This window comes from Mesoplodon bidens (assembly GCF_964165515.1).
Source record: "Mesoplodon bidens genome assembly, chromosome: 8".
In the NCBI taxonomy this organism is placed as follows: domain Eukaryota; kingdom Metazoa; phylum Chordata; class Mammalia; order Artiodactyla; family Ziphiidae; genus Mesoplodon; species Mesoplodon bidens.
Window position 1 is genome coordinate 19,735,691 of NC_138165.1, and position 15,963 is coordinate 19,751,653.

General features: G+C 33.8%; 1 protein-coding gene across 1 annotated transcript in view; it reads left to right on the forward strand.

Annotated features, from left to right (window-relative positions):
• Nucleotides 1-15,963, forward strand: part of CWC22 (CWC22 spliceosome associated protein homolog) — a 64,700-nt gene that overhangs the window by 40,757 nt on the left and 7,980 nt on the right. Inside the window, exons 12-17 of the mRNA XM_081241572.1 lie at nucleotides 3,089-3,193; nucleotides 4,456-4,537; nucleotides 8,111-8,171; nucleotides 11,681-11,758; nucleotides 12,394-12,546; nucleotides 14,713-14,840. Coding sequence (XP_081097698.1) covers nucleotides 3,089-3,193; nucleotides 4,456-4,537; nucleotides 8,111-8,171; nucleotides 11,681-11,758; nucleotides 12,394-12,546; nucleotides 14,713-14,840 — 607 coding nt within the window. The remainder of the gene's footprint in view (nucleotides 1-3,088; nucleotides 3,194-4,455; nucleotides 4,538-8,110; nucleotides 8,172-11,680; nucleotides 11,759-12,393; nucleotides 12,547-14,712; nucleotides 14,841-15,963) is intronic.

Consider the following 15,963-nt stretch of genomic DNA (forward strand, 5'->3'; position numbering starts at 1 on the left):
CCAAACATGGAGAAACCCCTTAAACCCATTTTCTTCTTTTCTTATGAGCTTCTTTTTCTACTGTCTCCCTAAAAGATGGCAAATGATTTTGTGGAATTCTTATTATACCTGGTATGGTTTTGTTTATTTATTTTTTTTTTTGAACTTGGGAATTCCCCATCCATTTTTTTAGGCTCTTGGCAGTTGGCCAAGAAAGTTGTACTTTTCTTTATTACAACCTTTCTTAAACTCTGTGGTCTCAAGATCCCTTTACACTCTTCAAAATTATTGAGGACTCCAAAGAGCTTTTGTTTATGTGAGTTGTATCTATTGACATTTACTTATTAGAAATTAAAACTGATAATATAAAAAATATTAGATCATTTCGAAATAATAATAAACATAGTACATATTTGCATGTTACATGTTTTTATGAAAATAACTACAAAAAGAAATTTAAGAAAAAGAATGGCATGTTTTGTATATTTTATGCAGTTTAATGTCTGGCCTAATAGGAAACAGTTGGATTCTCATATTGTTTCTGATTTCAGTCTGTTACAGTAGGTTGTTTTGATTGAAATATATGATGGAAATTTAGCCTAACCACAGATAAATCGTTGGAAAGGGAGGAGTATTTTAATAGCCTTTTCAGAATTATAATTGTGTATATTTCTGTTTAATACTATTCCAATTAATATTTAATAGCTAGTAGCTTCTTAATGATTTGATTGCATTGTGAAACCTGAAACAATATCCACGAATTTTCATACTTTGTTAACATTAAAATCTATTGGACTGTCACTTTGAATGGATCTTTTACTCACGCGTGATTTCATAACATGTTGCATTGATCATTTGGAAAATACTGATTCACTGAATTATTCACATCTTCCAAGTATTAACATGTTAACATTTTCAAAATTAAATTGACACATTAATACAATGTCAAGAAATCACATTTATTCATATTACCACCTATCTTATCAGAAAAGTCTAAGTATTGGGAAGCTGTCAAGCTCACAGGGATGGATACAAGTTTTCCAAAATTCTAATTTCCTCTTGAAAACTCTTAATTTGATCATGGTGGCAAATACCTGAAGATACCTATGTTCATTTTCCTTGAAATGATAGTCTCACTTTGTTTATATTTGAGAAAATGTCTGGTAAATACCTAACAACTCTAGTTTGTCTGCCATTCTTTCAAGTAAAAATGAAAAATATGGCTAATTCATCTTGCAACTCAGTCACACAAGTGCTTTTCCTTGAGATAGCCACCACCGTTGTACATTTGTCTTTAACAGAAGTGCTATATATAAACTCCATATTTTCTCACTCAGACTATTATAAATGCCAATACTCAAGGGCTAAGACTGAACAAAATTAATAATTTTATATTTTTTCTTCAAGGGCATTCTTAAATGAAACTGCGTGTGTGTGTGTTTTTCCCCTACTACAATAGTGTGGCAGTAAAGAGTACAATAACTGGTAGTGCAGTTCAATACCTTGATTTTGCTCAGGATGCAGCAAGTTTTAACCCCTCTTGCTTTTGCATCATCATTTCAGATGTCAGCACAGTGAAAAGGCAGATAATATCTTGATATTATTATGAAAATAGTTTGACCTCATAGACTACCTGACAGGTCTCAGTGATTCCCCCCAGGACTCACAGACCATGCTTGGAAACCACTGCTTTATTCAGTTAATAAAATCCAGTTGTCATGGCCTAAGTGATTTCAGTAAGTAGATCTTAAAGTGAAGAGATAAGGAGAGGATGATGTAAATGACTAGACAATCCATTTGACCTTAATTCTTTCAGAAAATGTTCTAGAGTTGGCATTAAAAAATGGCTGCAGCAGGAAGTGGGCACAGCTTTAGTAATTAGCACCTTAGAGTGACCCAGGTGTACTTGTGTTTTAGGTATTACAGCATTTGGGAAAACAGCAGGAGTGCCTGTCTTCTTACTATTGAATACTAAACAGTTTCCTCTTTTAAAGGTCTCTCTAAGCCACATTATGTCATAATAAACTAGACACTTAAGATCATTTCTTGAAGTCACAATTTGTTAGAAATATTCTCAAGGAGACTTGTGTGCCAGCTAAGGGCTGAATGACAACTCTCCATTTTTGTAAAATGATTTGTTTCTCACAGTAGGAAGTTCTCTGCTAACATTAAGTATTACATGTGGCTCCTGATGTATACTACTTGGTTAAATATAAGGAAATTAGAATTTTCCTAAAACTTAGTTGACCCCAAAACTATATTAAGTTCTGTCTGATTATAATAAAAATGCAAAAGTGAATTGTCTAGGTTTGTAAAATCTTTGTCAGACAGATAGAGCACATACCATTGGGCAAAATACGATTCTAGTTTTTGTCATTTATTACTATTAACATGAGGACTGGCCTTATGTAGTCTCTTATTTACATCACTGTTTTCGCCCAGTTCTTAATGTGACATGTATTTTAAGAAATGATATTCCAATGAAGTGCTCATCTTACCAGTTTTTCTTAAAGGCCTTTAAACTTCCGTTTCTGTTGTACATATGGAAAGTCTATGGATTGATGGTAATGTTCTATTTAATAAGTATACATTTTAATAAAAATCTCACCACTATTTATGTAAAATGAATGCTAAATTACACAATTTTTTCCTTTCCCTTCTTTGTCTTTCAAAAAACATTCTTAGCCTAAATTCTTGTTTTCTATAGCTAGCCTTAGCTTCTTATGATAAATTATCTTCTTTCTGATGATGAACTAATAATATTTTGACTCCAGTATGCTAACTTCTCTTCCTAATTTATTGTTCCAGTGCTCTTGCTCTTTTGGAAAACCTTCATCTGCTTTTTCTTTGTTCTTCTCATCCCTTGCTTGTTTCATGGCCACTTTCTATCTGGCAGAAGAATTACACATATGGCTTTCTCTAGTCAAATTAGTTACAGTGCTCTCTGAATACTCAGATAATAACATTAGGCCTGTGTGATCATCTCTGCTGGTTGATAAACTGTTACACCACTATGGGTTGCAGTGAACTGAGAATTATCTTCTTGGAATGAGATGCATTTATATCCCTCGCTCATTCATATTTTCCTAAACCTACTTTGTTCTTTTAGAAATTCTTGATGAAGGAGATAGTGACTCAAACACAGACCAAGATGCTGGGAGTAGTGAAGAGGAGGAGGAAGAAGAGGAGGAAGAGGGAGAAGAAGATGAAGAAGGTAAAAGTATAGCTTATTCAAATAAAACTGTGAAATACTCCCAAGGTAATCTACCGTAATCCTCTAAGACAGTGGCTCTTAATCTGTGGAGGGTTGCAAGCGATGCTGCTGGCATCTAATGGGTGAAGGCTGGAGATGCTGTGAAATATCCTGTGAGTTATAAGACTGCCCCTCACAGCAAAGTATAAGTATTGGCAAGGTTGGAAGACCCTGCTCGGAAAGTATTAAACAAGGAAATTCATTTTTTAATATCAACATAATTTTAACTTGACATTTTATGACTTTGATTATAAACTCTGAAAAGGGTACATTCATGTTGAGGGCATGTGATTTATGTTACCCTGGCATGAACGTAACAGATGAGAGTGACTAGATATTTGCTCTTTATGTTGGAAAAATAGAGTGGAGAGGCCCAAAGCTATATTTGAACAGAAGCAGGCATGATGTTCTTCCTCTTCAGCTTTGATTATATTATTTCACAGGAAAATAAGCTCAGAACTTTGGTTAAGTCTCAGTTAAAACATAAGAACATACACTGGTCAGTATTTACTTACGTTACATATTTGAAAATATTAAAAGTATATCTTTCCCTTTTAGGGCGTAATGTTCTGTCTTAGAGTATAGTAGCTCTTCTACAACATAGTTTATAAAAATGAGTTTGATTTTTTCCAATGTCTTCCTCATTTAAAACATCTCCTAACCATGTACTACATTTAACTTTAGCATTTCTTTGTTTTAATGTGAAAATACTATTCAAATAAAAACTATTAAATGTTTATAAGGAAAGTTTTCATGCATTAGGTAAGAGAAAATTTTAACAAATATTCATATTTCTATTGGACCCATTAAACCTGTCATGATGATCCAGTGTTCTCTGAAGCTGAATTTCTACCCATAAGTTACAGTTCTTTCAAATTATCAAGGTAACGGTTTATAAATATTGAAATAATATTTTAACAAACAACAGCATGAGTGCAGCCTTTTATAATGTCTAAATGAGCAGGTGACACAGAAACAAAAATAGTTTTCCTGGCTTGGTTCTGGACTTCTTTGAGCTGAATAAACTTATTAAAATACTCTAAGATATGGCAAAAGACTAGAAATAGTTACTTTGAATTCTGTAAATACTAACTTATACTGTAGAAGAGAGTGTTATTATTATTAAACTCATAGATTCTAAATTATGAAAATATTATACAAGGATACATTTCCAGTTCACATTTATTTGTGTAGTTTTATAATTTTGTTATGTTTAATTTCAGGACAAACGGTGACTATTCATGACAAAACAGAAATTAATCTAGTCTCATTTCGTCGTACAATTTATCTTGCTATTCAGTCAAGGTAAGGTACTGTAGATCAGTTGATCCTTATTTTTGACAGGAGATGGGCAAGCAGATGGGATTTTTAGAATCTGATAACAGAAAACTAGATACTGTTGCAGGGATTCTCAAACTACTTGCCTCTACCCCCATCCCAAGCCCCAGTTAATAGATTCCTACTGTTGGTTCTTCACTTCAAGAGCAAATTGTCTTTACTTATCTGTTATGTAATTAAATGTTTTTCTTTTTAAAGCTATGTCATTTCTTATATTTAAATATCACTAATAACCTGAAAACAATTCTACATTACAGAGTTAGCACAGTATTTAATTGTGTAGTGGAAGTTTAATGTTTTATTTTTTTTTAATTTGGTTTCTAACTCTGGCTCTAAGCAGAGAAACACTGTTATGATGATGTTTGGACACTGATTTGTTGTGCAAATGGAAATGAATATGAACAGAAGTAGGAATTAGGAAGGTTTTAAGGACCCTTTGAAGTAATGTTAAGCAAGAACTACTATGATGTCATGAAAACAACCTATTCCCTTTGAAGGCAGTGACTTTGGTTTTAAAGAGAAATAAATGAAAATATTAAATGCTTAGTACATCTGTTGTTTCGAATGGTAATCAGCCTATTGATTTAGTGGGCACCGTGTATATTTTACAGTGGAGAGGGAATATTTTCTCTGTTTTGTTTTGTTACTAGGTTTTGAATATTTCCATTTAGTATGATGTAATAGCAAAAATGATTCATAAGTAGGAGTTGTCTTGTTTTCAGTCTGTCTGAAAACTTTTTGGCTTAGATTCATCTTCAAAAAGAGAAATGTTAAACAGCAAAACATTGCTAAGAAATTTTTTTGGTTTACCCTTACATGTTTCTTTGCCTTTCACATGAAAGGAAAAACTATTAAATTTTTTTTATACAAACTTAAAAGTGAGAAATTTTTGTTTTAAGTAGCTGTTCTTAGAGTTTGACCTTTTATTTGTCCTTTTTTTAAGAAAATCAATAGTAATCAGTTGTAAAGAGCAGATTCACTGCTTTAATATTGCTATTAACACTAACTTTGAAGAGTCACAGTGGAGTTTTTTGAATTACTATTTAAAAGAAACTTTGTTTTTTAAGCGATCTAACCTTGATAACCTCTGAATCACACAAAAAGATTTGAAAAGCTAAAACATTAGACAAGTGACAGCCACTATTATGTAGCGGCACCAATTCTAGTAACAGTACAGTAAGTACTGTCTTATGTGTTATTTGTTAAGAGTCTCAGCCCCTAAATGCCTAGTAAAAATAATTTTAGGAAGTAAACACAACTTTGATAAAAAGGTGTTTAAAGGACTTGGTTGGGAGACTCAGGTAATGGGATTATAAAATGTAAAAAAGTTACCAAAAAAATATTATTCTAGATGAATAAGTAATGTTGGTCATTAAAACAGCTAAAGTGATTTACTTTATCTTTTTAAAGCAACAGTACTCAGTAGTAATGATGAGTTCAGTTAGATACACAGAAAAGTTACTGGTGGGAATTTAAATTGGTGCATTCTTTATGGAAAGCCTTTTGATAGCATGAATCAATGGCTTAGTTTGATTGCCATTTGACCCTTCTTTTTCATTATGTTTCTTAAAGAAATACATATTGACAGAGAATTATACACAGAATTGTTCAAAGCAAAAAGAGAGGGGGAGAGAAAGAGAATCTTATTGCCCAGTATGAATAATCAAAATGTTCAATTTATGCCACCATTGAAAATTAGGTTAATGGAGCATTGGTACTGATGTGGGCAAGTGGTCTGATTTATTGTTAGGTGGGGATAAAAACTAGTAATATAGACTATATAATACCATGATGGTAGCATTATCTTAAGTATACAAATAGGTAGGCAGATTCTAGAAATAATGCATTACCATAACACCAGTGGTTATCTTGAGAGGACGTTGGATTATTTATAGAAACTGTTCACTTTTGGAAATCTTCTGAACAAAACCAAGTTCTAGCAACTGAACTATCTGGGGATTTTATTTTTTTACTTTCTTTCCTCTTAGACTTGTTGACTGACCTCAACAGTACTCTGATCTTCTTCTTAATGTTCTGGCTCCTTAAACAGTCTTCTTTTATTTATGGAAACATAAAACAACACAACTAGCTTTGCTATTAAAAATTAGACTTTCCTGGTTGTTCTTGCTTTTAAGTGATGTTGAAGCTGTAGCATCAGAGGGAGGTGGGACTTTAATGTCCTCAACAATTTGAAGTTTCTTAGATTGGAGACATCAACAAACCATTTGTAAGCACAGCTTGACAACTGGCATCATGTAAAGTCTTTTTTCTTTCCCCTTCCCTCCATCACTATTAATTTGTCTTAAACCTGGAATTCATTTGGTTTAAAATATCAAGTAAATTTAATTCATTTAATATTTACATTTAGTGCAACTTCAAAACAGTCATGGTAAGGAGTCACCAAATACTTTTAAAGTAAAACAGGAACAAGGGTAATAGACTGTCATACCTTCTCCCTTATTCTTCACTTACTAGATAAAAGGAAAGTTGTAAAAGTTTTCCATGACCTACTTGACTTGTTTTTCAGAAATTACAGGATTTTCTTCCTGAGTACTAATTCTGTTTTTAAAAAAATAAAAACTAGAAAATGTCACATCTTTTAAAATACTTTTTGTTATTGCTATATTATTAAAGTTTATCAACTACAGTCAACTATTTTAATCTTAGAGCTAGATATTATTTAATATTACCTGTTATGAAAGCTCTTTCTTGATAGATTTTTTTCTTTTTAGTTTTTTTGAAATTCTATTCTACCATCTTGAATTATTACCCCTTTTGTGTTTATGAAACCCAATAAGTAACAGAAGCTGAGGAATAGAGATGAACTATAAAACTAAATTCATAATCATTATATTTCAGTGGGTGATTATTTTATACTGCTGTTATCAAAAGATATTAGCATTATTCCTGAATCAAGTTCACACTGAGTTTGATAATTCTCTTAAGTGAAGCATATTGAAGATATTTTTCATGTAATTTATATGTGTTGTATAAAAACAAATTTTTTTCTTTGTAAGTGATTTTGGTTATGTACTATTTTTATACTTAGTTTTTATATAATGTACAATAGAAGCCCTGTGTTTGGGTATGAATCAAGATAACTTGTAAAGGTGGTGATTAAGCACTGGATGTCATGCTGGGCTCCTGGAACATCTTTTACCTCTTCCTGACTTGGATCAGGAGAAGTGGAAATATTTAGCAGTGTAATAAAAATTTGCTTGCTTTCTGTGTCTATGGATTTGCACATTCTGGACATAGTATATAAATGGAATTATACTGTACGTGGTCTTTATGTCTGACTTCTTTCACTTAGCATAAGTCAAAGTCCATCCATTTTATACTGTAGTATGTATCAGTACTTCATTCTTTGCAGAGTTAAGAACTATGTCTTTTTTATATATACAATACAGTAATATGAAATTATAGTAAAAAATATTTAAAACAATTATTAAGGTAAGATTTTTATATATGAAAGAGTGCTACAGTTTAAATATGCTGCAGGTTTTTAACCTAACTACTGTGACCATTTTATCTCTACAGTTTAGATTTTGAAGAGTGTGCTCACAAATTGCTGAAAATGGAGTTTCCTGAGGGTCAAACAGTAAGTTAATACTTTTTTTTTTCTATTAGGAAATATATACTGGTTATAAAAATGGTTAAGACAGTTAATAGGTTTCATGAATTGAAACAGTAACTCAGTACTGAATACTCATTTTTTTAAATGTAGGTTTTCTAAAATTTTAAAGTAACTCAAAACTTAGGAGTTCCGAGGTGCTTCATATGTGCTACTCATTCCAGTGACTTAAATTGGCTGTTTGATTTGGCTTTGGGAAAAGGAGGAAGTCTCTCTGAACCACCACACTTTACACAAATTTGTGAGTGGTTGCCTATAAATCAAATGGTGACTTAAATACAATAAGAAGTTTGTTCTCTAATGAATTACCTGGTCCATCTACTTTATGTTGTAGAAGTTGTGAAGATCACCATACATGTTGTTACATTACTTTAATTGCATACAGAAGAATCTGTACCATTTTTTTCATGCATTAATTCATTTAACAAAATGTATTCAGCATATACTGTATGTCAGGCACTCTGCAAGGTGTCAGGGATTCAGCTGGCCATAAAGTACGTTTTAGCCCCCTCTTAGCCCATTAGTCTTATAACTAGTTAGTCTTATAACTCAGTATACTTCACTATTCAAAGTATCATGGAACCCTAATACCAAGGATAATAAAGACTAGATGGGTGTTTTTTTCTAGTTGTATTCTTATGTATATTATTCCCTGTCCATCTGGATTTTAGATCCTTGGAACCTGAGCCAAGGCTTTCAGGGTTTTGTTTTTTCACACCTTCCTTTACATGTAGTAGACAGGTGCAGAGTGAATGTATCAGCTCTTTGGTTTCTAGTTCTTCTAAAAGATCTTCTTGACTGTCGGAGCTAAGTTAATGTTAAGTGGAAGTCCTTTGTCTTAAGGCTTTAAATATGTTCTGTTACAGGGATGGGCACACTGTGGCCCAGGCTCACTGCCCATTTTTGTAAATAAAGTTTTATTAGAGTGCAGCTGTGCCCATTGGTTGATGTATTGTGTGTGGCTGCTTTTGCCCTATAGCAGCAGAATTGACTAGTTGCAACAGAGACTGTATGGCCACTGAAGCCTAAAATATGTACTGTCTGGCTTTTTACCGAAAAAGTTACCCAGCCTTTGTTCAAGAATATAGATTAGTTCTTGAAATGCCATGGTATGGAATTTTGAGAAGAGATTATACTTTTCAAATTTAAAAAATTATTTTTCCCTCTTAAAGTTTATTTATTGGTATATTAATAATAGTGTACCTATTTGTATTATGGTTCACTTGATGTGTTGTCATTGGAAGGGAATAAATTAGTGAATTAACCTTTAAAATTATAATTGAAACTGAAGTTGTAATATGATCTTGTCACATTATTTGAGGAATACAATTAAGTCATTATAAATTTTATTAATATTAATCCAGAGGATAGTTGTTCTAGAACTTAACTTCAACATATTTTGATAACATTTGGAAGAGTGTCTTAGTGCATCTATTTTCATGCACTCAAAAGACTCCTAAAATCACTATGATATTTAATTAAAATGTTAAAATATTTAATTATTTTATGCCACAGGGAATAACTCTTGTAATTGCACTTAGTCTAGGGAAGAAAGTAATTTGTTTTTCAGGTAGTGTTGACTTTATTAGCAATGCTGTCAGCGTATTACCATGTTATATTGTTTAAAACCTGATTACCTGTTATGTTATTGTAAAATACAGTGTTGGTAGAAGAAGTTGAAAATGCATTTTAATATATCAAATTAACATTATATGACAGAACTCAGAAAAGCCTCATTTAAGTTTTTAGTACTATATTAAATTTTGACAAAGTACATCTCTTCAGAACTTAGACATTTATAAACATTTTAATTGAGGCAACTCGTGACTAATCTTTAAAAAATAATAATCTAGTTATATAATTACATCTAAAAATAATCTTATATTGTGAAGGGAGGCCTTTGAGTAGATAGTTTTGTAAGTGAATTATCAGCTTCTAGAACAGCACTGTCCAATAGAACTTCTTGCAGTGATGAAAATATTCATATTCTGCACTGTTTAATACAGTGGCCACTATACTCGTCACATGTCACTTTTGAGTACTTAAAGTGTGACTGAGAAACTAAAATTTGAATTTTATGTAATGTTAAGCAATTTAAATTTAAATAGCTATGTGTTGCTAGGGCCTACCATACTGGACAGCACAGTTCTAGAGTGTCTGTTCTGTGCTGCTTCAGGGTCCCCTTGCTTCCTCTTGCACATAGATACTTGCAGTAAATGCATATTGACCTCATTTTTTAAATTATTTACAATAGTTGCTTAGGTTGTATCTTAGTAATTATTATATCAAGTGACAAAATGTTACAAAATGTTATCAAGTGACAAAAGTGTCAAAATTCTTAATTGAAGATATAAAGGTAAAATTAAATAAAAGTAAAAATGAACTGAAATGTATACATTATATTTTATAGGCTTGCTTTCTGTTTATAGAAAGCAAATACATTGCAGTTACTGTATTTAAAAAAACTAATTTTAAAATTTCTGATAAGAAATGTTGAGAAATATATTTAGTTAATTCTATAGCAGTGCTCAGGGTTAGGGGTAGGGTTATGCCTTTTTTCATTTTGTCTCCATTGATTTGTCCATATTTCCTGAGTTTCGTCATTTATGAAATTTCTATAATCAACACATATTTCATTAAGGTTATTTCATGAATTAGTAAATAATATTTATTTGTTATAAGTCATTTGTGATGATGGTATTTCCTGATCCTGGATTTATTCTTGCATTTCTTAGTTCAACAGAATTTTCACAAAGGAGTTTCAAGGCCCATAAATAACTGATTGGACAGTGTGTTACTATAGCAGTTATGAAATGATTCCATCTATTTATAGAGATTCATCTATTGACAGATCTATATGTATAACATTTATTTTGAGGCTAAAAAACTTAGCCACAAAGGTCTTTTTTTGTTGTTGCTCTTTTAAATATATTTTCTTCTTTATCAGCCAGAGGGTCATTTACATTAATATTGAAGCTGTGCCCATGTATGCTTCTGTAAAGACTCACCATGTTCTGCCTTTTCCGTACTAACAAAATATATTCCTTGATAATTGGGTTTAAATTTTTGGAAGACGTATAACTGAATTGTTATATGTCATATTGGTGATCTATATTTAAAAGACTTCTGTGTAGAATCTTTTTAGAATACAGTATATTCAGTCTCTTTTTGATGTATCTGTTTCCTATACTAGGTTTTCATGAAGTGGTTCATACTTATATGAATTTAGAATTTTATAATCAATCTAATTAGCATAAATGACTATGGAATTTCTGTCAGGCAAACAGAAGACTTTAAAAAACTATAGGCCTGAATAGATTGAATTTTTTGTTTTGTCTTCACAACTAAAGTTCACAGAGTTTTGTGTTTTTAAAACCTTATTTAAAAATTCAGGCTGTCTCTATCATATTGATAAATTATCATATAGCATGGATTCACTGTGTTTTGAATCATTAATGTAATTGTTCTCCAAATAGAAAGAACTCTGCAACATGATACTTGACTGCTGTGCCCAACAAAGGACATACGAGAAATTTTTTGGCTTATTAGCTGGGGTGAGTTCCAACCTCATTTTTCTTGTTGGATTTTGATGAAATCACAAGGGTAATTCTTAACATGAGTATTGTGAATTAATGTGTCTGCTTTGTTGCCTGGTCTAATATAATAACACATCTTTGCTGAAAGCAAATTGTTCTTCCCTTCCACAGGTTTCCCACTCTCTGCAGTTTCCTCCTTTCCCACTTCATTTTAATAGTGCCTTAACGTTACATGTTACTCTTCGAGAACTTTGAGAAATTCCACATGCTTTGTAAAATTTCCCAAAGAGGACAGTTAAATGCTGTCTTTTCAAAATTTCACAGCAGTTTCTGAAGTCAAGTACATGCTCAGGCAGCACAAATAAAGCATGATCTAAAATAATGTTTTGAGTCCAAACTCAACCCATAGAGAAGTATATTTATCTTATACAAACGTGTATGTCTGTGGTCAGCCACATGTATAACTTTGTTTTAGCATATAAATCCCAGGTAGATAGGGGTGATATATATTAACTTCTTTTTTGAGCATCCCATTATACAGCACAAGAAGATTGAGTGATATGATATACAAATATTTATTAACTTTTGATTGAATAAAATTAGTATTTAATATGCTCATAATGGTATTGACATTTTTATTTTTAATTTATTAGCGATTTTGCATGCTAAAAAAAGAATACATGGAATCCTTTGAAAGTATATTCAAAGAACAATATGATACCATCCATCGCTTGGAAACAAACAAATTGAGAAATGTTGCTAAGATGTTTGCTCACCTCTTATACACCGATTCACTTCCATGGAGCGTAAGTAGATGGGTCAATATTTGTACTTCTTTCCTAATCCCCTGTTATTATGAAATAGATATTAAGTATAGCATAGCCATACTTTTCCTATGTAGGAAATGTACTTTAAAATGAAATGTGGAGGGCTTCCCTGGTGGCACAGTGGTTGAGAGTCCACCTGCCGATGCAGGGGACACGGGTTCGTGCCCCGGTCCGGGAAGATCCCACATGCTGCGGAGCAGCTGGGCCCGTGAGCCATGGCCGCTGGGCCTGCGCGTCCAGAGCCTGTGCTCCACAACGGGAGAGGCCACAACAGTGAGAGGCCCGCGTACCGCAAAAAAAAAAAAAAAAAATGAAATGTGGAGCAAACTTTTACTATAATGGCAATCTTTGAGGTTGTGTTCATATAACAAGGGATCAAAAAACTAAGTAGGGACTCCCCTGGTGCTGCAGCGGTTAAGAATCCGCCTGCCAATGCAGGGGACACAGGTTCGATCCCTGGTCCAGGAAGGTCCCACATGCTGCTCAGCAATCAAGCCTGTGCTCCACAGCTACTGAGCCCTCATGCCACAACTGCTGAAGCCCACACGCCTAGAGCCCATGCTCCGCAGCAAGAGAAGCCACCGCAACGAGAAGCCCGTGCACCACAACGAAGAGTAGCCCCTGCTCGCCACAACTAGAGAAAGCCCGCACATAAGAACGAAGACCCAATGCAGCCCAAAATAAATCAATTGATTGATTAATTATTTAAAAAAAAGAAAAGCTACGTAAATGATGTGTGAGTGTAAGAAATACCATCCTGGATGATATTAACAGTCCAAACATTACAGTGCTTTCTGATAGTGATGGCTAGGAGTGTTTTCAGAGAAAATACAGATTTTCATCTTCTCTGTGTACACACATGTGTGCACACTCATATTCACGTACACCAATAGTTTGGTGGCACATGAGCCTCTGAGTTACTGCCTGTTTCCTGACGGGGTAACTGTCAGTAGTTCCTCTGGTAAGGACATGAGAGAAATGACTGTTCTGGCAAGATGTATTTTTCTTAGCAGGCATTGAAGTTGGGTAAGTGATAGGGAGGAGGTTCTGTAGTCATAGTTAGAACAAGGAAAGATACTCTCGATGAGGAAATGTACACTGGGTTGGAATTTGAACTGCATTCATTAAGCTGGCATTTAATTGTACAATTACTATTCATTCAACAGCCATTTGTTTAGTCACCAAGTCTGTGCCCAGAAAGAGACACTGGGCATCCAAAATGAATTGTATATGGTCCCTGCTTTCAAGAAGCTTAGTACCATATAACAGAAGAGGTAAGATGCCCAAGGTAATAATGCAAAATACAAAGTGGTAGGTTAGGCTGAAGGAACTGAAAAATTGGAAAGAAATTATATCCAAGAAGGAAGAAAAAAGAGGATCCTATTGTAGAATACCACAACCCAATGGTAGAATGAAGCAGCATCATTGAGCTTATAAATGTTGGATAGATTTTTGTAATACTTTTAAGTACTAAATGTGTCCAGCTACTTTAATAGACATTTATAAGCTAACCCAGCAGGCTAATCACAACTTTTACTTTGTTTTTACTCCCTTTTCTGGGAAAATGAAATCAAAGTTTTAAACAGTTAAAATAAGTGAGCTCCTGGAACACATCCATAAAAAACTGGAGGTTGCTTTTATTTTTATTTACCCTAAAATTTCTCTCTGTGAGCTTCAGTAAGCCCAATCTTAACTATTCAGAACAAGCCATTACTCTTCGTCTTTACTCGTCTTGTATACTCTAGTGCTGGACAAAACTGTAGCTTTATGCTTTAAGTGGCATTTTGCCCCAAACCCTCATACACCCATGTTTTGATGAGTGAGTTTTAGGAGCTAGTAATCTTAGCATTATATGCTCAAGACAATATTCCTCCCTGCTATAAAAAGCACATTACTCAGGAAAGAGAATGTACTCTATTTCTGTAGCATCTTAACATTTTGGAAATTTGTATAGAGAAGCAGTCTTAAACTTTCCCAAGTAATAATGCGTATCAGCATAAGGGAAGATATTCAGAGATAATTCTAACTGCAGATGAGAACAAATCGTTAATTTCAAGGGATACTAAAAGTTAACAGATATTGGTCACTTTGTCTCATCTTTTGAACACCAAGATAAAATTATCGTTTTCTAATTTTAATTTTCAGGTTCTTGAATGCATAAAGCTGAGTGAAGAAACCACTACGTCATCCAGTAGAATTTTTGTGAAAATATTTTTCCAAGAGCTGTGTGAATACATGGGTCTTCCTAAACTTAATGGAAGATTAAAGGATGAGTAAGTTTATTATTAAGCACTCTTTATTCTTACTGCCTTCGGAGGTTTTCCCCTACTTTAGCAGCCGTAAGTTCGTCCTTAATTGTAAAAATACAAGTTAAGTCCTTAGGACATTCTTTGTCCGTTATACTGCTCTGACTTTGATGCTCTGTGTGGCACAGGACAATGTGAAACTTTTAACGATCGTTTAGTTCAAGTACAGAAAATGCAGAATTAACGCCTCTTTTAGTTTAGTAAGAACATACAAAATTTTTTTTGCATGCTCACTGGAGTTTCCCAGTAATGAGTATTTGTAGTTTTATTTTCATTTTTACCCTAATACTGAGCCAAAGAATGATAATTTTTTTTATTATCAGTGGATGATTGTGAACATACGCCAGTGAGTATCAGTCCTGTAACTTGAAATTATTACACTGAACTAGGGCTTTGTTCCAGGACTATTCTGGAGTCCCTGTCCCAGCTTCCTTACTTCCTGTGTGTTCAGATTGCCCATTGCCACGCACATTGGCTTCTACTCCATTCACAGTCCTGAAATCCTTTCAGATTTTTTTCAGTGACCATCTGCCAAGTCCCGCAGTCTTCCTCAGTCCTCATGCCTCGTGACCTCGTGGTCTCACTTACACCATTGACCACTTGCTCCTGAGCGCCTCACTTTCTTCTCATTCTGCCTTGCTCCCCCCAACCTCTCTTCTTCAGCCTGCCTCTCTGGTGTTCGCTAAAGGTCTGTCCTGGATTCTGCATGCTCTGGGCGGATCCATCCGCTTCTCTTAGCTTCGCATACTTACTTATTGGTCCTTAGCTACTTTGCCAGGCTCACGTACTCCCTCCCCAGCAAGCCACACCGCAGCTGCACTGCACCAACACTGCCCAGCTGGTTAAGCAAGTCCGGCTCATTCATGCGTCCTTACCTCTGTTTCCAGAGCTGGGAATTCCTTCTCTTGTTCTATCCAGCAAACTCGTTATTAATCTTTCCTCTTACATTAAGTTACCTTTTTCTGTGAAGAATGGTTTTTCCTAACTCTGCAGCTTAGTGCATTGAATGTAGCACTCAAAACCACATGTCCAAAACCACATGATATTGTTAATGTTTCTCTATTTTCCCCCTCCCTAGAAACAGTGATTC